General features: G+C 39.2%; 1 protein-coding gene across 3 annotated transcripts in view; it reads right to left on the minus strand.

Moving 5' to 3' along the window:
• Positions 1–27045, minus strand: part of kdm6a (lysine (K)-specific demethylase 6A) — a 68360-nt gene that overhangs the window by 27602 nt on the left and 13713 nt on the right. For 2 of the 3 annotated variants that reach the window (XM_035944877.2, XM_023263136.3), the window contains exons 5-9: positions 26219–26277; positions 16615–16735; positions 11327–11381; positions 10861–10895; positions 3288–3381 (exon numbers count right to left, since the gene is read on the minus strand). In XM_035944877.2, coding sequence (XP_035800770.1) covers positions 3288–3381; positions 10861–10895; positions 11327–11381; positions 16615–16735; positions 26219–26277 — 364 coding nt within the window. Of the gene's footprint in view, positions 1–3287; positions 3382–10860; positions 10896–11326; positions 11382–12640; positions 12825–16614; positions 16736–26218; positions 26278–27045 lie in introns of those variants that run through there. The other variant, XM_023263138.3, reaches the window with a different exon arrangement.

Consider the following 27045-nt stretch of genomic DNA (forward strand, 5'->3'; position numbering starts at 1 on the left):
CATCCCTGCAGCTACTGTCAAGAGGTGTAACCTTGAAGTGAGGATAAAACTTAATTAACAATTCATCACCAAAGCAAACATCCTTTTTTTTCCCCGTTTGTTTCAAGTGCAAAGCTGGCTATAATTTGAGAGCAACCAGTGCAGGAAATTATCATCTAATAGATAAATGAAGGTTCATGTTACAGTTAAAGCTTTTTCTTAAACATTATCTGCCACGGTGCAACCAGTGTATTGCAAATGTAGTGGCACCAAGTCAACCCTGCACTGGACCAAACCAAGTTTTTACTGTGTTTTTTTCCAAAAGTTTCAAACAGACCCCTCCACACTGCCTAAACTGCAAAAATTAATCTAGTCTAGCACCAAAACGTTGCAAATAAATGTGTTTAAGCTATGAACCTACACATTTAGGTCACAAAATAGGTGTCAGAAGTGCCTTTATTGTTTTATTATATTTTACAAAATTATTTTTAATACTACAGTTAAAATGGGAAACAGAAAACATTCAACGTTCTTTACTCTCATTGTGCAAAGACAGGCATTCAACACTTGATATTTCCAATTATCATACCTGGGTTTTCCTGTAAAAATTCATTTCTGACCACCCGAGAGGTCTTAGGCAGAGACAAAAAAGCCCCAATAAACTGACAAAGAAAGTTATGGTAAATGGGGTTTCATTCACTTGAGCATAACAGACATTTTTGTTGATCAACTGGTTACAACTAACAGGAAAATGCATAGATTTCTGTTCAATAGGGATACCCAAATTCATCACCTATGCTGTTCATGAACCAATCAAAAACCCTGAATAAGCTACCTAGCCAACTTAGCTAGCTACCCAATCAGTAAGTAATGCAGATACTTGAAGGAAATTAAAAAGCCAAAAAACCCCAAACATTTCTTTTAGAAGGCCAAATATTGAAATATTGGAGGTGACTCCAAGAACCAAGTGATGCTAGCATAGCCTAGCATAGCATAGAGATGATGGTACGTTCCATCAGTGAGGGCATTTTTAGGCTAATTTTGCTAAATTCACTTTTAAACTCTTATCTTGATCATTATAGGAGCTAGCCACCCAAGTTATTATCCTTATTTTTGTCCTAACAGTCTCTGCTGTCCAGATCTTCCATCATTTCCAGCATACTTGCAGATAGTGTACATTTATATCAACGAAAAAAACATCTTGTATTATGAAATTGTTGTTTTTACTTGTATATCACTATAAATCCAGGCAGAAAACATGTCATTTCGTAATTGTGGAGTGGAGATTGTCTGGAATCTTGCAATTTTAGAGCCATGGTGGTGGAATAATGTATAACATTTTCATGCTTAATGGAAATATAAGTCATTAATTTATTCACTTTAAGTGTTCAGAGTTGACTAGTTGCAGAAGTGGCAAACCAGACAAATGAACTTCTCCATTTATTTGATATAGAAATACTAAATGTCAGCCTCCTGGCCAATCAGATGCACCATAATCTTCTAATTAAGAATCCTAGTATTGGATTCATGTAGTACTTCAGCAACAGGTGTCATGTAATTATACTTTCTAGTAGGATGTGGAGGAAAATCAACACAGATTCAAGTATTTAGTGTACTTCAGGAAATAATAAGCCTTTTCTGAAGTCTAAATGTATATATGCTTTTGATTCTTTTGCCACATGAGGTTTGTGTGAGTTTTGTTGTCACTAATTTCATATTTTATTGAATCTAAAGAAATTAAAAGATAAAACACTGGGTCATCTCAGCTGTCATGACTACAATTCACAGTTGATTTACGTGACTTTCAACATTTCTCTGCTCCTTTTCATAGCACTTTATGTGGCCTTATCTGTCGCTGTGCATCAATGTAATCTGTGGAGAAAAGTACATTTCTCCAGAGTTTTGAGGCGAATATTTTCGCTTCAAGTTATTTTAATGCTTCCGCAGTACCACATTTCAAGGAAGAATGTGTGACTTTCTACCCTGCTGCATTTATCTGACAGCTTTAGTTACTTTAAAGATGAAGATTTGACACAGCAGATAATTCAAAAACACCTAGATTAAACCAGATTTCGAATCTTTTTGGCTTCTTTCAACCAGCAGTGTGTAACTGTCTCACATTTTAGATGTGTATGAGATGCCAATAGCACCACCACAACATGGTTAATTTCAGTTTAATATCCAATATTTTCAGAAAAATAAAAAACAGAGAAAACCTGAAAGCAGATATCTTTATGAGAACTTATTTTTGTCTTCTTTTGACTGTCATGAATAAGCAAATCTGCTCTCCCTGTACATAAAACTGGAAATAAAATAGTTCAAACTGCAGCAGCTACAACAGTAGCATGTTGCTGACACACTGATGCTTCAATGTTAATAATCTAATGATGGCACATATAATTAAATATCAGCCAGAAGGACCAAACTTGGACTTTAGCTACATTTTGCTGCTAATACATGTGTATTAGGACCTTTACTTGCCATGGAGTATTTTCACATTGCTGCACTGGTTTATTTATTTCAGTAAAAATAGAAATACTTGTTCCACTACTGACTGCAATTAGCATGTTTTGAACTCCCTACAGAAATACAGAAACTGTGTCGATGACCTGGGAACATAGAGATGTACCAGATGAGCTTAACTTACAGTTTTGTAGCTAACTGGTGACTTATCAAAGCAGGAACAATCTGTTTGACCCCTATAGCTGCTGCAGTGTAATTTATATTAAGTGCTTTAAAACTTCACCTGAATATTCAACGTGTCTTGAGACAGAAAACATGAACAAAACCGATTCTCTGACTTGATTTCTTTGCACTAAACTGCCTTGAATCCACATGAGGAACACAATCAGACCCCTCAGTTAAGCTTCTTCTTCACTGCATGAACTCCTCAGCTTGAAATGTGTCTAACTGCACACTCTGAACTCCTTCACAGTCATTCTACAAAGCCAAGCAAAGCTGTGCTTCCTGCGTCCTGAGACTTAACAAAATAACTTTGAATATGAGATTTAGATGCACATGATGCACGTCTAAACCACAGGTGGGGGAAAGGAACCAGAGAAATCAAAACAATGCTCTGTGGCTGCACACATGCGCAAACCTGCACTTTGAAAACAGGTAGAAAGGAACAGAAAAATAAAAAATAAAGCAACAGAACAGTAAACTGCAACTGAACAGAACATATGTAATATGTATGATCGCTGACAAGCTAAGTAGAGCGTGATACAGAATACCAAAAAGTACATTTCATCTGGAGCAGTCTGTTGATAAGATGAGGGCATCGGCTTATTTGAGCAGGAGAGACTCACCTAGTTGTTGCAGTGTGGTCGCCTTCACCTGCGCAGGAAGATTTTCCGTCTGCAGCAGACTTTCATATGCTTCTTTCGCTGCTCTGTATTTCTTCTGCAAAGAGAAAAGAAAAGAGACAGGAGGGTTGTTTAAGCCAGACAGCGTTTTATGGTTCTATCTGGACGCACACAAAGATTCTAAAGACCTCCTCACACTCGTAATGACCGGCCAGACACACATTCACGGGGGAGGGTAGGCGAGGAAGACGAGGACAGGCCAGACTCAACACGTCTGGCAGCTCTAAGTGTGCGTGTCTGCACTTAAATGTATGTGTGCATTAAGTGCACTGCATGCTTTGTGTTTTGAGGAAACCCGAGCTGTCTGGTCCGAGGTGAAGCTGCAGTTTGTTTTAACTTGCCGACCTTATTGACCTTGGGTCTGGACCGAGATGTGGAGGCTGAATATTCCCTTATCAGCTCAAGCACAGCACTGTTAGAAACAAGCCGCCCCCGTTTCTACACACTTTAAAGCTCCAAATGCCCACAAGTCTTTGTGCAGGTTTATGCACACTGCTACAAACACACAGTCTGGTCCTGGACTCTTCCTGTCTGCACACAATAAAGACACCTCAGGGCAAACATTGACACTCGGGGTACATAAATGAGAGGCGCTCTTAGTGGTTCCTTCCTGTTCCAACTAATAATTGTCATCAAGCCAGAGGCCGGGCCAGACGACAAATATCAATATGACAGAATATCTGAAAAGCAGCTTGAATAGCATGATCAATTCGAAGCATTTACTTCAACTGAACACTCGATAAAAAAGGTCAAGGTTCAAGTAAACTCTAAAACTCTGTCATCTGGATATGTTTATGTTGAAATTATTGTTTGAGTGAAGGCAAAAGAGTCTTTTCTTGGTGTCAGAATTTCCAATTAGTCCTGGAAACAAGTTGTTTCAATACAATAGAATAATGAAAAGTGCCCAGTATATTCTCATATTAGGACACTTAGGAAAGTATTGTTACTCATGAAGAAGCATAGGAGGTTATGGTTAATTAATCACTCATTGTTAAAGGTGTCTCTGTCAACAGTTAAGTCCACACTAGTGACACAGTACAAACTAAAGGTGTAATGGTTCTTTAATTCATCTTGAAGCCTTCAGTGGCTTCTGAAGTTTAAAACACTTTGTTCATACAATTACTTGATTTTGATGTCAAATCTGACATTAGGACACCTCACTTCACTTTATTCAAATTAATTTTTGGTCTAACAGCTGTCTAAGCTGCTGAACTGCAGTAACTGAGTGGAGACTAGAGGCTTCTCTGTGCACAATATCTAATATGTACAGTATTCTGCATGTGAGGTTTGGGGAACACTGGTAAATTGTAGAGTATATTGATAAGCAGATGTTCAGCAAGTGAGGCATTTTGAAAGCAGTTATATTTTGATTTGGGGGCTGCTCTGAATTTAGGCGATGACTATTTTAAGTCTAATTTTGATGTAAATATTTGCACACTTGTAGAAATTAAGCACAACATGATAGTGAAAGCAGTGCTGTGTCTATGCAAAAGTGCAAAAAAAAAAAGATTTTGTCCCTCAAATCAGTGCATAATCATGCAGCACTAGTATGCACTGATATATGTATGTCGATGTATAAAAATCTAAGAGCTTTACGCTTTAAACCCAGACCGTTTTGTCAGTGCACCACCTGTTCTCTATGAGCGACAACATGCTAGCAGGGTTAGCCTGCAGACACTGTTAACTCACACATGTTTTATTCAGCCTTCCTGCAGCCAGAACCTTCTTCAACCAGACTTCTCTATACAGGCCAGTCGACCAGCTCACACAAGTGGTGCAACAGACTGTAGCTGATCCGTATGGATGCACAGTTTGACGCCCATGTGAACTATACATTAACTGCAAAGCGTAGCCATCAGAGTGACATATAGTTTACTGCAATCAAAAGTGCAGCCCTCTTGCAAGGTGAATTCCCAATTATGCAGTTCTTTATGAAAGCCACACCAAAATTTAACTGGCAATGCTCCACCTCTTCACCATGCTGCAGGAGATTTGACATATTATGTCGTAACCGTTTGCGCTGAGCCAAAAAAGAAACCAATCTGTTACTCAAAAGCTAAAATCTGACTTGTACTGTGGGTTTTGTGATCTGCATCACTAATTCAGACTTAACAGAAGCACTAAACCTCTGCTCATTTCATTTTTGTTTTGTGGCTTTTGCAATACTTTGTCCAGGAGAGATTTCTGAGAAGAAGCAGCATTACTTTGTGAAAGTATTGATAATTTAGTTATATATGTATTGCACTTTTCTTAAAGAGCATTTTTAATCTTCCAGATTTTATACTGGAGTCTGTTACTATAGAGGTTGGGTGCTTTTACCAGTATAGTGGGATTAGTGACCAATTGTTCTTCTCTGCCAAAAACCCACCAGGTTGTGAGTCTCTCTGTTATTAAAAATAATATCTTACTATCAAATGAAAGCAAATGTAACTTAATGTTGACTTAATCTGATTTTTAAATTGTGTGAACACTCAGTGCTGAATAACTGATGGTGTTAGTAATTGCATAGACGTGTGAAAACGTAGAGAAAGTCAACATGTTATTGTGTACATGCAGTTTAGCACATCTAACACACAGATTAACCATACTTAAAATGTACTGCTAAACAACTTTTCTGGACATGTGCCAGCTAATTAAATCCTTTCACTCAGGCTCTTGTGGGATTTACAACTATAAGATGTATAACCTCATTTCTTCCGTTTTATTTATCGCACTTGAGTAAACGTGGGTATTTCTAATAGTGAGCTGAATCACAGCGTGCCTGCCTTCAGAATGCTGATGTAGCTTCCTCTGTATTAACATTCATCAGGCAGGCCGAGGTAGCAGCATTACACAGGCACTTTAACATCAGAAGACGACAGGCGACAAGTTACTTTGGTGTTTAATGTGGCCATAGCTGGAAATACTTGCCAACTTTCTTTGGCAAACGCAGCTGAAACTGTTGACTGACTGCCAGGACTGTCATGATGAAATAAAAGTGCCAGATTCAATTAGGGAACCTACAGCAGCCGCAAGTAGCAGCTTGATGACAGAACGTCACATCATATCCATATACTTCATCTATACGCAAGTCTTTCATTTGGTTTGGTTCAAAAGATAAAGGAAGGACAACTGGTCCCTTGAGTCCAATTAAAATTTTACATAAAAATAAAAGGAAACTAGAATACATTCACAGCTGTACAGACTCATGAAACATGTAGAAAAGACTGAAGTGGGGAAGGTAATTAAGAGAAACAAAAAACAAAACCTAGTTAACTGTTCACATGTTGGGCCAATAAAGTGGATTCTTAAAGAAGCTGCAGCTCTGACAGACAATGACTGAATTATACATGTTGTTGTAAAGAAGCTATGAATTCCAAAACATGGATTCGTCGCAAACATCTCCAACCTGACAGTCTAGAGGATCTATAGACTGATCAGCCACAACATTAAAACCACTGACAGGTGAAGTAAGTAACACTGATCACCTTGGTAACCCTTTGATGCGCAACATGGGTAAAAAGTGACCAAATCCAATGGAAAATGGGTATCTCTTGACCCACACTGCACATCAAAGGGTTACAATGCAAAGTTCTGCTGGGAAACACAGATGTTTCCACCCAACTAACCAGCTGCACACCCCAACATAAAGGCAACAGCAGCAGCCTCGCCACACTACAGCACAAATACTGCTGCTCAAGGACGATTCGAGGAACACGACCAAGACCCCGAGGAGCCGAACCACCTCCAACCTAACCCAAATCAAGCATCGAGACAAGTCTGACCCACAAAGACCCCAATTCACAACCCAAGAATCCACAGCCAATGTCCTAGTGCAAGTAACCACAAAACACCCCAAAAGGTCCCATATCCATGCCACAACATGGTCGTATGGTTCTACACACAGGGAACCAACATAATACTGTGCAGTTGGTTTTATATCATGGCAAATTGGTGTATTGTTGCCACAAATCCAAGGCAAGCAATCAAGATTCAAGATTAGCCATTTTAAATCAAGAGTGGCTATAGCTCCGCCATTAATCAATATAGCCCCCATGCCACAAGAAAGTATGAAATACAAAACGTGTTACGGATTTAGCTGTAAGCGTCCTTATCCTACGATTTACCCATACGTCAATAATTTTTTGCTATATTTACAATTCAGTAAATCTTTTGTATTTCAAACTTTTCTGTGGTATGTGGAGTAAATCACTTCCTATTCAAGATGGCTTCTCTTTTCGTACCAAACAATTTGCCTGACGAAGTTCGAGCACCGAAACATTGCGCTAATAAGTGTATTTTTGTATCTGTTTCAAATTTGATTGATCTTTTAGATGTAAAATATCATCACTTCTACATTTTATCCCGAGATATTTGTGTGAATTTTCTTCAGAATTAGCATTAAAATAACATTAAAACATAACACCTCCGACAGGAAGACATAAGATTTTACTCTTACTTCAGCAAAACGGTTATTCACTTCAAAATTATATGACACTTGGCAATTTAATTACATCTGCAACCATTAATCAAGTAGCTGTCAACTATTATAATAATCAAATACTCAATTTTAGTAATATTTTCAAAGGAAAAAGTCTGTTCTCTGATTGCAGCTTCTTAAATACGAATATTTCCCAGTTTTTTAACTCCTGTATGACAGTAACTTGAGTATCTTCCAATGTGCATTTTGAGTTATGCTGAGTTATTATCTGCAGGATTAAAAATACATTACAATTAAGTCAAACTTAAAATTAGAGAGAGTTCGTAGCCTAATTCAATGACTTCAGCCAAGAGAATGACCGACAAACCACTGCTTGGTCAACAGTGCATGGAAACAACTCGTGTGAATATGTCAAGGCGAAACAAATTATCGCTCAATAATTATACACTGTTTCCTGAAACATGCAACCACAGATCCTTGAGAGTTTCAAAGAGACCATGAGAGCTGACAGCTAACACCCATTTCTTCAACAGCATTAACGGCAAAACAAACACGAACTTTTATCAGACAGTAGGAAAAATTTCAAGAGAAAAGGAGCACAATGCTGCACTACTTAACCTTCTGAACCCCAAATACTTCCTCTGTGTTTCACTGCTCCTGTCGCATTTTCACTCACTGTGGGCTCATGTTTCACTGCAATATAAACTCCTGCACCTTACTACCGTAATTTCCGGACTATGGAGCGCACCGGAATATAAGCCTCACCCACTAAATTTAAAAAGAAAAAAAAGTTTTGTACATATACAAGCCGCACCTGACTATAAGCCGCAGGTGTCCACGTTGTAACATGAGATATTTACACAGAAAGATTTTTTTTTTAAAAACTTTTAATTAAAGTATGCTTTTTCCGAACAGTGCCTGTAACATCGCAGTAAAACGCATTGAGTCAGTTCAGGCGGCCGACTCCAACGTCTCACTATTGATTCATTGATATCAAGCTTACGCTCTATTTCCTTCTTCGACAGGCAGATCGGTTGCCTTTACCTTAAAAACTGTGTTTCCGACCCGATTCTGCCGGCCGCCGAACCGCGGTTGGGCAGCCTCGGGTCGTGCTAGCCCGCTTAGCTTAGCAGTTGGGCAGCCTCGGGTAGCGCTAGCCTGCTTAGCTTAGCGGTTGGGCAGCCTCGGGTAGCGCTAGCCCGCTTAGCTTAGCGGTTGGGCAGCCTCGGGTAGCGCTAGCCCGCTTAGCTTAGCGGTTGGGCAGCCTCGGGTAGCGCTAGCCCGCTTAGCTTAGCGGTTGGGCAGCCTCGGGTAGCGCTAGCCCGCTTAGCTTAGCGGTTGGGCAGCCTCGGGTAGCGCTAGCCCGCTTAGCTTAGCGGTTGGGCAGCCTCGGGTAGCGCTAGCCCGCTTAGCTTAGCAGTTGGGCAGCCTCGGGTAGCGCTAGCCCGCTTAGCTTAGCGGGGCTCGTTAATGGTATCCGCCAGATATAAGTCCGGACAAACTTTTCAGGGGGAGAATGAGGCACTTTATTGAACCAGCAGCAACTGTCCACGTGCACTGGCTTCCCACTCTTGTCCTATATAACTAGCTATATCATCATGGTGCATCTCACTATGCCTCCGCTTCCACACTCATCACTGCAACACACACACCTGCAGCGCTCCTCCTCACGTCACACTCACACACATATACACCGCAACCTGCCGAGGGTAAAGGCGAGCAGACTCGGCCCGCAACAGCTGCATCATATGCATTTCTTTGTGTGTTTTCCATGATGAGGGTGTGTGCATGAAGCGCAAAATGACTGATTTGAAGAATTTAGTGTGAGTGTGTTTGATTTAATTCGAACAGTTTAATTGGTCCACTGTGACCTGTTCGGTAATTTCATTGGTCTGATGTGACGAGGCTAAATGTATTGATGGCATGAAGATCGCACGTAAAAATCTATACATTAGCCGCATCGTTGTATAAGCCGCAGGGTTCAAAGCGTGAGAAAAAAGTAGCGGCTTATAGTCCGGAAATTACGGTACTTAATTATACAAACATTTTGAAAAATTTGACCAATATGTACAACATTTTTTTCCAAGTGCCCGCAGGTTTTACCAACACTGGAAAAAATGGTAATTCTCAGTAAATCGATATTTTACTGCATAGGTTTTTACAGTTTGTACAAACAACATTTTTCTGTCTGCTCTGCACATCAAATATAGAAAGATGTTTCACCATGCTGAATTTATCGTCCAACAACTAGCTCCTCTGCTCACTGTTTTTTGAGAAACACTGCACTTATTTTGTAGTTTCTTTCAGTTTCCTCTCAGCCTCTCTAACTTGTTTTTGAATTTATGAATCTCTGAAGTTTTGCTTTCAGTTGTGCTGAGGAGTGCTGAATTTTTATCTTATTTTTTTATTATTTTAAACTATCTGATGCAAACATTGTAAATTTCACATATTTATATTGAGACATGTAGGAAAAAGTGATTTCCATGAAAAATCATAATTTTACGCTTATTTTTGGCTATTTTTCCCTGACAGAACTATATACCATACATCCACAGTCCCTCACAAAGTTGAACATCTGACATTTTTTCAATTTTCTACAGTTTGGCTTTAATGTTTTAATTTAATCTTTTTTTCTTTTAGGTGTCAGAAGGTTAAAAATATTTTAAGCTCAAGAACAACAAGCATAGGGGGGAATAACTTTCAAAAAAAGATTCTATGCAACATTAGAAAAGTAACTTTGTGCAAAAAATTCTATGTAAAAACGCATCTTGAAAGAGCATTTCCTATTTAAGTGACAGAAGTATTGCACAAATATTGATCTTTCAAAAATGAATGCTGTTTAAGGAGGTTATCCCTCACACTGTGATTTCACTGGCAACACAGATTCTTCCTCGTCTGCACCACAGAAAATCTACCCAGGAATTAACCTGATTCTTAGACCCTGTGAGCATTCTTCATTCCAGATCTGGACCATTTACAGCACCTAACCTTTGTTCTTAACCTAAAGTGTCTAAAGCCTATGGATTAACTTACTATGCACAACATTTCGAGCTTCCAATTATACTGAATAAAAATGAATTTTAACTTATTGCTTACCTGGATCTCATACAAATGAGCGATGTGGAACTGGACTGTGGAGAGAAAAAAAGGAGAGAAGAATTAGGGTTTACAAAAGACGTGGGATATTACACATTTACCCTGTGGACCTCAGTGGGTACAGATTGCCAACAGTATGGAGCACAGATGGGAGGGGGAGTACGACACTTTCCCCAGAGTGTACATGTAATCTGAAATCACAGTGTGTCTGTGCAATGTGCTTGCAAGCACTTCCAGCTCTTTCTCTCTCTCCCTGTGCTGTCTCCTAGGCAACCCCAGTCTTGGGCAGAGTCAGCAGGGAAACAGCAGCAGAGAGGAGAAATTGCTCTGTAGGAATATTCCTATGCCCTCTCAATATGTGCCATATATCACTGACAAAGTGGTGCATCAAATCTCAGACTACAGTGCACAGCAGCATATGGCTGCTTTCCAAGTGGGCTGTGATAATTAGAGCAGTGCTACTTACTTTCAGCTTTGGACAAAGTGCAGAGATTGGAGTCGATCAAAGCCAGCTGAAAATGCTGCAGAGAGAGAAAAAGTATTATTATGAATGGAGATGCATGAACTTTAGCAAGATTGCCAGTCTAATATCGACATGAACTGCACCTAATTCCTTCTAGTAATTACAGTTGTCAGGACACAAAGTACTGGATTGTTTAAGAGGCTTTATGCTTTTCAGGAAACTAAGGAGAAAAGCTGTTTTTTTTCTTTCGCTTCATTGAAAGCCCTGACAGTTTCACAACAAACCATGAATGAACCCTTGTGACCGTAACATGAGAGCACACTGATAGCTAGAGGGGCTGAACCGTAGATATCTCCGGATCACTCAGCTTGCTCCAACCTCCTCTCCTCTCTCCTGCCCAACCAGAAAACAAAACAAGACACTGATATCCAGAGGTATTAATGGCATCCTGTTCCATCATCTGAACTAAAGGCAGGGTTGCTGGGTAAGGCAGCTGTCTGCAGAGGCTTAGCCGGGCTAACAAGGCGTGGCACACTACTAGGAAATATCTCCATCCAGGGTCACTGATCAGATTAGCCTGTGGGTGCACCGCCCAGCTTCAAAGGCAGGGCTTGGAGGTGTCTCTTCTGGCTTCTCCTGACCCCTTTAGGGCTGCCATTCAACTCTAATCCCTCCCTCAGATGGTGACATGTAGGTAAGCCTCTATTATTCTGATTAAAGTAGTGCTTCAGGGTGTCACAAATATGCAAAACAGACCTGATAGATGTTTTTAAAAAAAAAAAAAAAAGAAATTCCATCAAGGTGTTTGATCCTGCAGCACTTTGATCCATAGGTGGCTTCAAGGTGACAGGTTCCATTGCAGCTACTAATGCAGCCACATGCTGCTTTCAATGCATGTAAAAAGGCTTCAGTAGTATCTGGGTCAGGAAAAACTCATCCTGAAACCAGGAACTGCTCACACCAATCTAGCACACAGCACTGGAACACACTGTACTGGCTGTTGCCACCGGTCAGCTGTAGAGGATTTCTAGAGAAAATGCTGTAACCTTAAAGGCAAATATCAGTATCTGCCATCTAGGCTAAACGATAGCTGCAATCACCAACACTTACAGCAGACGCTCAATGTCAGACAGATAAAAATCAAACGCCGTCCAGCTGGATGCTCCTTTTCATGCTTCACCCAGGGCCACGCTCGCACGTGCATAGCCTGCTCAGAATAAACTCCCTTTTAAAGCAGAGCGACGAGCCACCAAACATCCCTCATCACAGCCACATGCCTTAATGTCAGCGCTCAGACACACACATAAACGCGTTTACCTAGACCGCTTTCACATGTCACTCCTCCTGGAAACCCCTCAGCATCCTCCTGTGGATCCCTCTTCTATCCTTTCCCCTTCCTTTCCTTTCACACTTGCTCTACCACCAGGCAGATAATGCAGCAGGATTGTCAGCTTGGCATTCCACCTCCCTCCCCATGTCTCGCCTTCCTCACTCTCTCTGCTATCTTTCTTTCTCTCCCTCTCTCTCTCCCTCTCGCCTCCCTCCTTCCCCCTCTTCTATCCTGGTGTCACTGATTACTATTCAGCAGACGGCTGCAGTGGAGAGTGCAGAGAGATGACACACAATACCTCAAAGCTAGAACAGGCAGGCATACACCTCCTCTCCCTTCGTCTCCCCCCCTCCTTCCCCTCTATCTCGCCCCCTTCCTCAGTTAAAAGCTCATCTATGTGGCTCTACAGAGATGGCCGACTCATCACCTGCGACACACAGTGCAGGAACCTCATTTCCTCATCTGACTTTGGTTAAATTAGCCGCCACTGATGGAATGAAGTCTGTCTGTGCATGCTGGGGGTATATGAGTTGCAGTGCAGCCGGTGGCTCCTAATTAGCTTAAAAATATCCTCATAAAAATGGGAAGCATAACAGCTTCCTCAATCCAATTTGCTTCCCCACACTCATCATCTGCAGAAAACTGTCTCCGCTAACAATTTCCCCTCTCTCTCTCCTACCTTTATTCAATCTCAGCTGCTCACCCCTCCCTGTAGATAACTGGGCCAGTCGTGTGTGTGAGATTGTGTTGGTGGGTGTGTGTGTCGATGGCGGTGATCCAGGAACGAGAGGGGAGGGAGGGGAAGCGTCCAAGACAGACTGAGGACGTGCAGCACGTGCAACTTGCTTAGCTGGGTACTGTAGCACCGAGACGCATGCAGACGTATTTAGAATGTAGCTGTTAAAGTGCAGACAAAATATTGTGAATGCTTGGTAGATGCAATCCACTGCAATTAAATTTTGCGCTGTCGCAAACCAAAGAAAATAACGCCTACTATCTTTACGTCATCTGTAGAACTAAATGTTCCACCATGCACCGACTGCTCTCTGCCTGCAGCCTTATTAGCATAAATGAATTCTTAATCATCATAAAAAGCAAGAATTTGCAGCATGTTACATCATTTTAACCTGGTTATTCTACACTAAAAGATAATAACATATGAACATGATTTCTGAAAATATATTAACTGGTGATCCAGCACAAGAACTATTGAGGTAGAACACACACAAGTTATGCTATTGGTTTGAGATTTTATGCTTTGTAGAGCTGCAACGCCTGATTGATTAGTTGCCAAACTATCAAAAGTCATTGTCTCATATTTTCATAACTGATGAACTGGTTTGACTCATTTTCCAGCTTCTTACATGTGAATATTCTCGGGTTTCTTTCCTCCACTATGACAGTAAACTGAACAATACTTGCATTCATTCACTTCGAAATCACTGGACACTTGGAAATATAATTATAGCTGCAACGATGAATCAATTAGCTGTCAAATCCATTGACAACTATTTCAATAATCGAATAACCCATTTGAGTAATTTTTTTTCGAAAATCTCTGCATATAGCCTCTTAAACACAGAAACTTTACAGTTTTGTAACTCCTGAATGACCATAAACTGAATATCTTTTGGATTGTGGACAGAATAATACATTTAAAGACATCATCTAGGGATTCAGGAGACAATGACTGTCATTTTTTATCATTTGTTGACACCCTATAGACCAAACAACTATGTGATTAATTAAAAAAATTATCGACCAATTAATCAACAACAGAAAATGAGATAAGGTACATTAGGTACATTTATCCATGATGCCATACGTACTTGTGAAAGGTGTATTTAGTCCTTAATAAAGCTTTATTTTTATCTTTATTTGACATTTTGCATTTCTTGTCGTGTTTCCTACTGTGATTTAACTGTATCTAGCTGCTGCATGTCTGAATTTCGCAGGTAAAGGATCAAAAAGTTTATCTTTTTTTTTTAATAATTGAGCTGTAAAACACTGACAAAAAGTTTAGTCCACTGGTCTGAACAAAATGCAGCCACAGCGATGACTTCTTTGCCAAGGTGTCAGTTAGTTTGGAGCTGGACATGTTCAGGAAACATTAAATAAGTTCAACCTAAGAGCCTCCATCAGGTAGGACCAGCTCAAAGTTGTGAAAAGGCAGCATTGTAAACAGGTAGGTGGCACCTTACTCTGCCAAAAACAATGAATTAATCCAGGAAGGCTGCTGATACAGAGCTTTTCCGAACCTGAACATAACACCACAGACGGTCCGACAAATGAGATTTTTCTCAGAGGAGAGCATATCGATCAACCAGTCAACCTTTAAAACTGTTTAAACTGTGTCAGAGATTTAAATTTAAATATTAATAGATAATAATAACCACAATAACGATAAACTCCTGTAAAGATATTAGACAGTTACATAGTTAATAGGAATTATTCTCTTTACCACGTGGTCTTTATATAGAAAACAATGCCCTGCAGGGCTTCACAGTATTCCACCGTATTAAGATAATACATAATAAAACCTCGTGTAACAGAATGTCTGGAGCAGCACAAAGCCCGGGATCAGGTAGCCGTCTAACCCTGAAGGGTTCCCAGATTCTCAGACAACAATAGATCCATAGGTTGCAGTCAGAAAGCTCGTCGTTACCGTCTGAGGCTCACAGGTGTCAGAAGTGTGCAGACAGACGGGACAGATGATCCACCGGCCTTTGTTCAACTAAAGGACTCGTGAGGTCAAGTCTATTTAGGCAGTGAGACGGCTTCTGCGGCTGCACATCAGGTTTACGATACACACCGGCGTGAGTGGAAAATGATTCCCCGAGCCAAGACAACTCTGCTAACCGCTCATGTCAGGACACATATTTCTTGTTTTAGCTGCACTTTCTGTCTCCGGTGACTTTGACCGTCAGTTCGTGGCTTATCAGCTGTGTGTGCATGAAGCAGAGTGAGACTGCCAGGTTACCAAACGCTAACAGCGGGGCTCCGACATTAGCTGCTAGTACTACTGCACCTGGCGCAAATGTTGCTATGACAACAGTATCAAGATAGTTTGCACATAGCTGCCAGTATGCCTACGGCTAAATCCATGTTGAAAATGAGTTAGACCACAGCCGAGAATACTTTTCTTCTCAATATTATCAGTCCATCAGAAACCATCAGAACTTCAGCTCGACCTTCCTCTGATTGACCTGGATTTTCTACAGCATAAAATATGGGTATTTATAAAGATATCTATGAATTTTTACCTTCATATATCCAACATTTTACAAGATACTTCATTAAAAATTGCCAGTTGACCCACTTTTCATTTTTTACCACAATGACGAATGAAAATAAACTTGCTGAAGTCAATAAAAAAGATATTTTCGTCACTTTCGTTATAAACATCCATTTATTTTGCAGCTGCACTACAACATACTTGTTTGTTAAATAAAAATGGCTACGAAATGTGTCCATTCTGCTGCAATTTGGAGCCTCATGACACCAATTTAATCTAATCCAAACTCTAAAATATTTTTACCAGTTTAGTGAAGGTAAAAATAAATCATGGCTCAACGATATGGGGAAAATATCCAATTGCAACTTTGTGGCAGACATTGCCATTTGATTTGTGATATCATTTTTTTGAAGTGTTGCCTTTAGTGATCTAAAAGTGATGAAGCATTACTACATGAGATACCATCAAAACAACAAGGATGGCACAAATTTGAAAAACTGTTCCATCTAAACTGCAGCCTTTGTGATTTCCTAACTGCTTGGTAAAAACAATTCATTGCTCACCAAAACCACTGTAATTTACACTACAAATTACATCAACAAATTACAACCATGACAGGGTGTAAGATTTAGTGCTTTCAGTGAAATCCAATTCTTTTGTGAATTTGTGAGCTCTATAAAATTCCATACATGCAAACTGCACATTTCTGCAACCATTCAGATTTACCTTTAAGCTTGACTCGTAGTCTGTGTTGACTTTAAACATGAGCCCCAGTCTCAGATGAATCTCTTTAACTCTGGAGAAACTGGGGTCGATGTAAAGCACCTCCTGGAATGCCTTGATTGCCCTGGAAATGGACAAAGAAAGTGACACATTGAACACAAATATTTAGATGAAAAAACCAAGAAGTATTATTGTTGTTGCTGCAATACTGACTTTTAATCAGCTGGAATCACAGATAGTTTCATCAGTATGACTCAAGACTTCATTGATGATAATACGGTGATAATTCAGATATGCATGACTGTAAATACTGCAGCTAACAGTGTAAGCGCAACTGAAAAGCATTAAAAACTGGATTTAAATCCCATTTTTGAAACCATCTGTGAAAATACTTTGAGATGCATTCCAGTCAGATGCTGAAAATGTGAAATTGCATTCATTTCCACAAGCTGCAGCTGAAATGATACAAAAATGACACAAAATTAGCCTTCAGCAACTGTTTCAGTTGATAAATAACATGGTTTTTCCTGGCTCAGTATTGAGTTTGAGGAGGGACTAAGCATGATCAGGCTATGTACAGTAAAGGCAATGAGTCAGAGAAACCGTGCATTCCCCATTATTTCTGATAAAACTTCAAATCAACCTCAATTCTTAGCATTTTTGCACTGGTGTTTTCCTTTAGTTCTGGCTAAAACCTGACAAAAATGGCTCTATGTTGAAAAAAAAAACATGGATAGTGGCTGTTTTTTTGCTTGTTTCGCAACTTTTATGCTTTGTAATTGGATGAATTAATACAGATGAACATATAATTTTAATTCATATAGAATTTCATGTTTTGTGTGTGAGTTGTGATGTAGATTGTGTTTGCCATTTACTTTTTAGGATGCTTTAAACATCTGGCCAAGGACTACAGTTAAAAAATTTCTTATAGAGGCCTATAGAAATGTTGAAATTATGCTCATTATCGCTGTCTGAAATACACTTCTACAACAAAATAATAAACTACACTGCTCAACCGCTTCGATCATTCCTGGTATGGTGTTAAAAGACGTTTGTGTGCATTAGCTGCAACTGCCGGGCTGCAGCAGGGAAAACCTAGATTTGCATGTAGTCCGTAAAATGCAAAATTAACACAATTAGATTTTTGATCTGCTCAGGTAATCACAGATAAAAGTGCCTGCTCAAGTAGACTACATGAGCAAATTATGAGCTGATGCAGAGCAAGGAAAAGACTAGAACAAATGGAACATGATTGTGCTTTCATAAAACATATATTTATAATTAGAAGATGGGAAAAAATAACATTTGTACTGTGATTCTGCAGTCCAAACAGCTGCAGGCAGTCTGTGAAATTTAAATTAATCAAAGATATTGCTGAAGTATAATGCAGCCTTTACTTGTTGTAGTTCAGGTTTTATTTTCAGTGCTGCAGATACTGGTGTCTGCAAACACAAGTGACAGTCTAGTCTACTCTCAAGACAACTATGGCCCCAGATCAAAGGAATCAGTATTGCTATATGGGCTGTAAAGATTTTTTTTTTCCCAAAAAAAGCGTCTTTCCAATAATGATACCAAAAAGGGCTCCGATAGCAGAGTTCTCTGCTACCCAAACTGATCATCTGTACATCTCGGACGGCGGAAAATTTCGTTTAAGGTCACATCAGCACAGCTATTTGTTGCTGTGCCAAAAACTGAGGCAGCTGTGACTGAATAAATGGATCTGAACTGTAATCGAGAGCAGAATAACAACATTTAATAATGGTACTGATGAAGAAATTATACTTAATATGGATCGGCAACGTCATGCTTGATACCTGCTCCTCATATTCTGGTACATCGATAAAGTAAGAAAATGAAACATGATCTGAGGTCGTATGTTTGATTAAAGGGACAGTTTCTTTGAAGTGGGGTTGTATGAGGTGTTTATCTACAGTCAGAGTTTTACCGAAAGTAGACGGCAGTTATCACGAGCCCAGTTTGGAATAGCATAAAAGGACAGCTGGCAGGGAAACTAAACTATGTGCTGAGGGTTTTTCCTGGCTCAGAACAGGCCTATGGGGTGGGGGTGACTACGAATGACAGAAAACATGCTTGGTGAATCCCTGTTACCTTATCTGACAGAAATCTATGCTTTTACCAGCTATTTCTGATCATTTCAAAAGAAAAAATGAAGCACACGGGTTTAAAAAAAAAGAGGTTTCGTTACATTTTTTACACCTTTTACCATTGGCGCCAGCTAAAATCCCTTTGGGGATGTCGAAACTTCTGATACGCAGGAAAACTGTTTTGCTTTGAGGTCTGCTGCAAATTTATTTTAACCGTCTAAACAGAGGTCCAGCTATAAAAAACATAAATAAAACAATCAGTATCACTTCAAGCATATGCTATATTTAGATCACTCACAGCCCTATCCTTGGGCACTACATTTTTTGAACCATTCTATAAGTGGTCATTTTATTGTAGCGTTATATTACACTGCTGGAGCTCTGATCAACACGACTAATCTGCAGCGTAATACAGTGGATGATATGGGTATGTTTGCATGTCGGAATACTGAGCAGTTGAGACAAGGTTTAGGAAAGGTCTCTGTCTGAGAAAATATTGTAAATACCGCATGCACTGAGTGGACCTCTGTTTAAGTGGCTAGGAGACATTTTGCTGCAGTTAATTACTTTACCTCTCCAAACTCACTGGTGTGCAGACCATCATCTACTGTAAGTAATGCACAGACTATAGATAAAGCACAATATGCGACTCCACATGAAAGAAACTGAACTATCCTCTCAATAGATTCATGACTGACTCTGCACTTTCTCTTACAAGACGATAAGCTTCATGCTACACTGAACATCGCAAAACTTTACGCTCTAGATGCCAACTAACTTTTCTAAAGCCCCTTTCAGACATGGGACATGGAACATTGCTGGGTTCATTAATAGGTTAAAGTGGCGGCATTCGAGTCATTCAAGCTCCTTTCACACAAAGGTCATTTTTCCATTAATGTTCCTCACAGCTGCATTCACACATTCCCCCCATAGGGCCAGGGTAAGCCCACGGTATTTATCATTTATTCAAGACTAGTCCATACACCAAGTGATGTGTAATGCAAAATAATGCAATAATGGACTAAAACTAAAGTGACAGCAGCTGATCCAAATAACCAACAGCCCAGTTTATTTCTGATTTCTTAAAAAGTGAATCTGAAAGTTCAGGAATCAACAAAAAAACCACCACAATGTCTATGTTTTGTCTTTCTAAACAAAACCATCTGTGGCTGATCATAAATAGCACAAACAGAGAGCACATTAACCCAACAAGAGCCAAAGCACTACAGAAATTGACACAGAAATAACTGAATGTAGATATAAGAGTTATATTGCCTGAAAGATCAAGTCTTCAAATGATTGCACAGTTTGTGGACACAGCGTAGCTATTTGGGGACGCTTTATTGTGACATTTTAGCGAAATGATTGTCATTCTTAAATTGTGCCTGCAGAAAAGATAGGATCAACTTTTTTGATCCCACAGTGGGGAAAATTCACCGCAGTTGCAGCTACAGCAGCTCAAAAGACTGGGGTATAAGGGCAGTTAAAGATTATATTATAACCCCAATCCCTCAAAAGTTTGGGGTCACCCAGGCAACTTCATGTTGTCCATGAAAACTCACACTTTTATTCATGTGCTAACATAACTGCACATTACAAGGGTTTTCTTATAATCAGTTAGCCTTTCAACATGATTAGCTAACACAATGTAGCATTAGAACACAGGACTGATGGTTGCTTGAAATGTTCCTCTGTACCTCTATGGAGATATTCCATTAAAAATTCTTGCTAGAATAGTCATATACCACATTAACAATGTCTAAACTATATTTCTGATTAATTTAATGTTATCTTCATTGGAAAAAAATGTTTTTCTTTCAAAAATAAGGACATTTCTAAGTGACCCCAAACTTTCAAACGGTAGTGTACACAGTACAAAAATTGAAGAGAAACATGATACACAAAAGATAAGATTTCAAGAACATTATATCCAAAATATCTTGACATGTATGAAAGCCCAGAGCTGCAACACCGACAGTCTGCTGTCATGTTAACAAATTATTTTCTCTCTCTTTCTTTTTCCCCTCACAATATTACAACAGTCTACAGAGACAAAAGCAAATAAAAATAAAAAACAAACAAGTTTCCAGTTGAAGCCACTCACTGTGTAGCTATGACAACAATAGCAACTGCATGTCAGCATGAAGCCTTCTCCTGTATGAAGCAGCAGAGCACTGAGCTCGCTGCTGACCGTGTGCGACACACACATGCACATACATATACATCTCTCACACACACAGACACACACACAGACTGAACTCGTTGCCCCCAGCTCCCTCCTCCCCCATCGCCCTCCCCCTGGTTTATCTGGTCCCTCCCCCTCTCCCTCCCCTCGCTGTTCTGCCTTCACCCTTTCCTCCCTCAATCCAGACTGAAGCGATTCAGCAACACACAGCAGAAGGCAGCCAGAGGATCAACTACTCCCTCCGTTCATACTACTTACAGCGAGTATAAGACACTGAAAGTTTATGTTCTGGAACAAATATACAAAATCATCCCAGCACTGGAGCTCCCAATTCTATAAGCATTAACCTTTTTACTACGACATGCAGAAGCAACGATTTGATGACCGATCGTTGATAATCAAGAAAGTTCTACAACAGATATTTGGAGCTTATATACATTAAATGTAATGTTTTAACTGCATGTGATAGTAGAGAACATGTCATTCATAACGAGGCTTCTTCATTAACAAGGGTGACTATAACTGCATATGTACAACAGAAACAGGAGTGATTAAATTATCTCCTCTGTCTATGTGGGATCCACTCAGATTGATCAGTTTGTCTCCTGCAGTTACATCTGCTATTCTTCTTCATTTTCTTAATATTTCACTGTTTGTTCTCTTTTATTGCCCACCAATGTCCAGATCTTAATTACTGTTTTCCAGATTCTGTTTCAGGTTCATCTGTGGCTGCCTTCTAACTTAGTCGCTAGCCGTTAGCATAGCATTAGCAACTGTGAGAGGAGCTAATTTCCTGGTTTGTGTTTCTTGTTCAGTTTTTGCTGCTTGAGAGACATTTCTGAGACCACAGAGTGACTACAGACAATTATCGATAATCAGTCTATCCCTACTGATGACTCCATCTCCAACAAAAAATGTCCCGAGAACACTTTTTACATACAACAAAAAGGGACATCTTCCATGTCAAAACAGGACACTGTATATTTTCATGTCAAAACAGATCAATTAAAGATGGAACGTCAACATTTTAATGCACACAAAATCTAATTTTTTCGTTACTGTATGGGATCTCCCATTTTTGTGACATCATACCAATGTGAAATTTTTTTTCTTTATTATTAGCATTAGGGTCAATATATGACTGAAGGACTTTTGAAGTCCATGGGATATATCTTGCATACATTTTTATTAAAAGTAAATAAACTAATGTTTTTAATGTTCATTATGATCATGTCTTTACAAATTCCATAATTATTTATTATAGAAACAATCACTTATTAATAAAAAATGACTGGATATCACTAAAATGTCAGCTAAATAACCGTCCCAATTTAATAACAACCACCTTCTAATTAGCTAAACAATAATAAAATCAGCTTATTCAAAAATTGTTTTGATTGTGTTCTTTTTATTAAGTTGAGATAATCATGACAGATATTTCTTTTTTGGCAATATATCAAATTTTATATGGAAAATAAACTGTATCTTTGTCCGAGAAATGACTTTCAACTAAGTTACCCATTGCAAAACACCTCTAAAGGAAGTGTGTTAATTCCAGATCACATGACCTGCTCCACATGATGTCATTTCCTCCTGAAGAAAAACTGGCAAGACTCCAAGGCTTTCTGAGTTATTTAATATAAAGTAGTGTGTGAGTCAAGTGTGGATTTATTGCATGTCAACAGGTTTACTACAATATCTTTATAAATAACTTTCAATGTCTATTTTACTCACTTGTATGTGCAATATTTTAGAATAATCTTTCTGTAAAAATACCGTGGTGTTTGGTTATAGGCGGCCATGTTGATTTTAGGCCAGAAAACAGCAAAAATGTCAACTATGATACCTGTCAACTATGTTACAAAAAGACCTGCATTCATATATTGACCCATTAGCATTGATCTGGGGTTATTTTATTTATTCAATGAAGAGATACTCAAAGCTTAACTGTCCCAATATGCCAGCTGTTCCATTTTAACAATATTTTAAGTCCTGACATGGATGCCATATGGCGACTACTTGAGATTTTATAATTGCACCATCATATTTATAATGTGATATTTTCTAATTCTGGAATAGACTGAAATGGAAGCCAACAACTATTTGTGTTTTTTAAACCATTACAAGCTTGCATGGGCTGACAAGTAAAGCTAGGTCAGTGTCTGTCTGGGTTCAGCCCTATGAAGTAACATTCACCATTTGACAGCTCAGCATTCCTTTGGGCCTCGGGTTCAAGTTGACGTAATCCATCCTCGAGGGCCGGTCATGACATCCTCCCTTCCCCCCGCTAACACATTCCCACCGGGCCTCGCGGGCCGCTTACACACCCGGACTCAAAAAGCTGGCACAGCCACAGCTGCCATTCATGGTGAGTGAGGCCTGACTCTGCAGCCCTGCGACCTCTGCTCAGATCGACAGGCTCAGAAAGCCCCCGGTTACCCTGCAGGCTACACCCGCATAAATGCGTTTTCATGTTAAAACACATAACTTCTGCTACGTTTACTCCCAGCGTCAACACAACTCGTTTTGACCCTCCAAAAACAAAGACTTTTGTAAAAGCCACTGACCCCGTTTAAGCCTAAAGACCATGGAGTTGTGTTCTGGTCTAGACGGCCACAAACTGAGGCTTTTAGAAGCAATGACGCAGAAACTCATGTTCGCTTTCTGGCTGGTTTTAAATGTCACTACATGTCATTCCTGGATTCGTCACGCTGTTGTCATGTAATGAACATCAGCTTTGATTTTCAGGTCGTTAATTCAAAACAGATAATCAATTACAGTCAGTGTAATTGATGCTGGCAGCTGTGTGTAGTTAAGAAAATCTGTGGTCAGACTTTTCTCCATTGGTGCTCTAAGCAACCAACCCCTACCTCACGTTTACACCAGCACCTGCACATAAGTGGTCATATAATATGAAACTGTGCTTACACGCATTGTATTTGTGTGGATGTAGCTTGCGTGGGAAAGTTAAACACTCATCTTCATTCAAATATCCACTGTCTCAGTGTGACAACCATGTGAGAGCCAATAGTTAATAAAAAGCATAAATCAAGCTTAAGTGCTGCTTTAAAATATACAGATTTCACCTATTTCCAAGTAATTTTAGCAAGTGTGATTCAGCAACAAATTTATAAGGCTAAATAGTTGGCTTAATTGATACCCAACAACAAATAACAAAAACCAAAAACAGCAAGACTTTAATAGCTGAAGACAAATCCATGTCCCAATTCAACTCAAATTCAACTTCACGTCAATAAGCAACAGACATTCATGCATACTAAAATCTGATGGAACAATAATATTTAGAATTTTAAAAAACTGAAGGACTGAAGATTATGAAGCCTGTTGTAACCAGTGGTGGCACCCAAGAAGCTAAGAGAGATATGGCTCATTGCACACAAAGTAGTCCCATAATGGCATTCAAATTCAAATTCGCCTCTTAGAGGATCTGGGCAGTGACAGTTAGATTAGAACATCTACCAAAGCTGACTGAGTACTACAGTTCGTAAGTACGGCCTTTGGACAAACTGTTTTCTTAAAAAAAAAAGAAAACGGAATGCAACACCACAAACATTAGAAACTCAGAAAACTCTGCAGTGTTTAAAATCATCCTTAAGCTCAACAGAAAAATGCCACCATCAATTATTCCCTTGTATTTACTATATTTATTCTACGGATTCTGTTCATTATCCCACACGGATGGACTTTAAAGCATTGTGTTGTTGCATAACTGTTGTCCTGTGGTTGTTTTTTGTCAATCTGCCCAGGGGACAAATGATGTAAATTAGCTGCTAGCTAACTGGTGCAATTACTTTTAATTGTTGCTGCAAAAAAACACAAAAAAAAATCTATAAAAAAATTTTAAAAATAAAAAAACCATGAAAACTGTCTGATTAAAAGCAGACATTGAGCTGCATAATCCCCTTGAGAAGCTGAGTCACAGTGGGTAATGGTCCCAGGACACCCAGTGTTGAACTACAGGATGTTACTGGAGCAATTGTTTCCATTTTTCCGATTATCCCCCACAAACAGCACGTCAGAGCTGTAACATTGTGAAATTCTGGCCATATGTCGGAATTCAGTGGCACATTCACATCAGCAGGGTGTTTCAGAAGGATGTAAAAATGAACAGCACGGTTTTACTGCTCAAAACACACGGCTTAAACTAAGAAACATCTCAAAGCGGTGTTGTGCTGTGGTCGTTTATGAAAGCAATAAAGTCAGTGAGCTCACAGGTAGCGGAAAAAGACAGATAATGTCAGAGCAGCTGCAGCAGCCTGACATATTGGAGAGGCTATCTTCTATTCCCACAGCTCCGGCAGCAGGGTTCATGTGAGGACACTCGAGCGCTAAGTGCAGCGGTTACTCTAAGATCTGCCCACATAAAACAAGATGACTGCAACCACACGAAATTCGGCTGCCTCCTTCTCATGCGCTAGATGTTAAAGCTTCTGGGTCTCACAACAACACCTGCAGCCCGTCGTAGACCACCACAAAAATACAAACAAGCAGGAGCAAATGTACAATAACAGCATCTATCCTGATGAGAAAGTTCAACATGAAACAGTCCAACACTGAGAAATAAAACACATAATCACAGGATTCCAGTCTGTCCTGAAAATGCTAAACTGAGTCATAAATTTGGACGTAGCATTAACAAAAGACTGCATTTCCCTGTGCTGGGGCTGGCTGATGGTGATTCACTGTCACAAATTACTGGCACAATTAAACGGACTGTCGCTATCAATATTTATATTAATGACACCTGTGCTGTCTTTATTGTCACAAATATAAAAATTGACTGAAAAAAAAGCCTGTTTCCAGCAAATGAATCACATAAATGAAGAAAATTGTAAAAGCACTAAAGTGAAACACAGAGGAAATTAGAGAGACAGACACACCAGCATGAAAGTGTAAAATGCTCACTACAGCGTATGTAAACTGCATCAGCTATGGTGTAGGTTCAATGTAGATTTAGTAGGAGGATAAATCAAGCTAAAGACATGTCAATTCACTGCTTATTAAGCAACAATATTTCAACGTAAATATGTCCATGTGCTAAATAAATACACCCAACACGTGCCTGTGACAGCTCGAAAGTCAAAACAAGGTGCTTTTTAAAAAGCACGGCGAGCTGGTGCAAAGCTAATGCTGCACTGAGCATAAAAGAGATTAAATAATAACACTGACATCCTTGTCCGACTTGAGGTGAGAAAGCAAGGGAATGAAGCTTTATTTAACCACCATTTGTTTCCATTATAAAAACATTATAAAACTGGCAAAAGCTTTGAATGCAATAAAAGAAGAGAGCACTTACCACTGAAATGCGTTGTAATGGAAGTAAACCATGCCAAGGCCGTATAAAAAGGCAGCATTCTGGAAGGACAACAAAGAAATGTTGGAAAACTTAGAAAAGAGCAGCACAGACGTACTTCAGCACAGTCAAACGTTTACGAATTTGCAAGAAGCTAAAAGCTAGCATCATAACTTTAATAGAGTCAAAGCATTTTTACAAACAGCAAGCATTACTAAAAAAGACATTCCTCATCACCAATATAACATTTATTTATGAGCAATTTTCTAGTAAAAGAGGTCATTTAGAAGACAGACTCTGTTAAAACTCTGGTAGTTGAGCAAATTTTGCTAAGAGGACAGAATATTTGTTGCTGCCAAAGCAAAGTACTCATTTTACATAAACTCTTAAATAATTTAAATAAAAAAACAGAGTGACTGATAGTCTTTTTTTTCATATAAGGAAAAATGTGGCCTTATTCAAAATAAAAAAAACAGATTTGTAAATTAAGCGCCATATTTAACTGCAAAATATGAAGTTTATCAAAAATATGTATTTATTTATATTTAAGAGCTTGGCCTGAACAGTCTGACATCTTTCTTGATCAATGACTGCTATAGTGCTACAAGAACAGATTCTATAAATAAAGAAGATAAAGTTCTGGGCATCGTTGTTGTTCTTTTGTTTCGTCTGTGTTTTGTATAATGCTTGCCAGACTGCTAATAGGACAGTTATTTTTATTGCCATTTCATCTGGTGATCATTTTCATTTATTGACCCTTTACTCTTTTAAATGTGGTAAAAATAATGAAATAAATAAAATCCAGATTTTTATGACCCATTTTCTCAAAC

This window comes from Amphiprion ocellaris, chromosome 11 (genome assembly GCF_022539595.1).
Source record: "Amphiprion ocellaris isolate individual 3 ecotype Okinawa chromosome 11, ASM2253959v1, whole genome shotgun sequence".
Taxonomy (NCBI): domain Eukaryota; kingdom Metazoa; phylum Chordata; class Actinopteri; family Pomacentridae; genus Amphiprion; species Amphiprion ocellaris.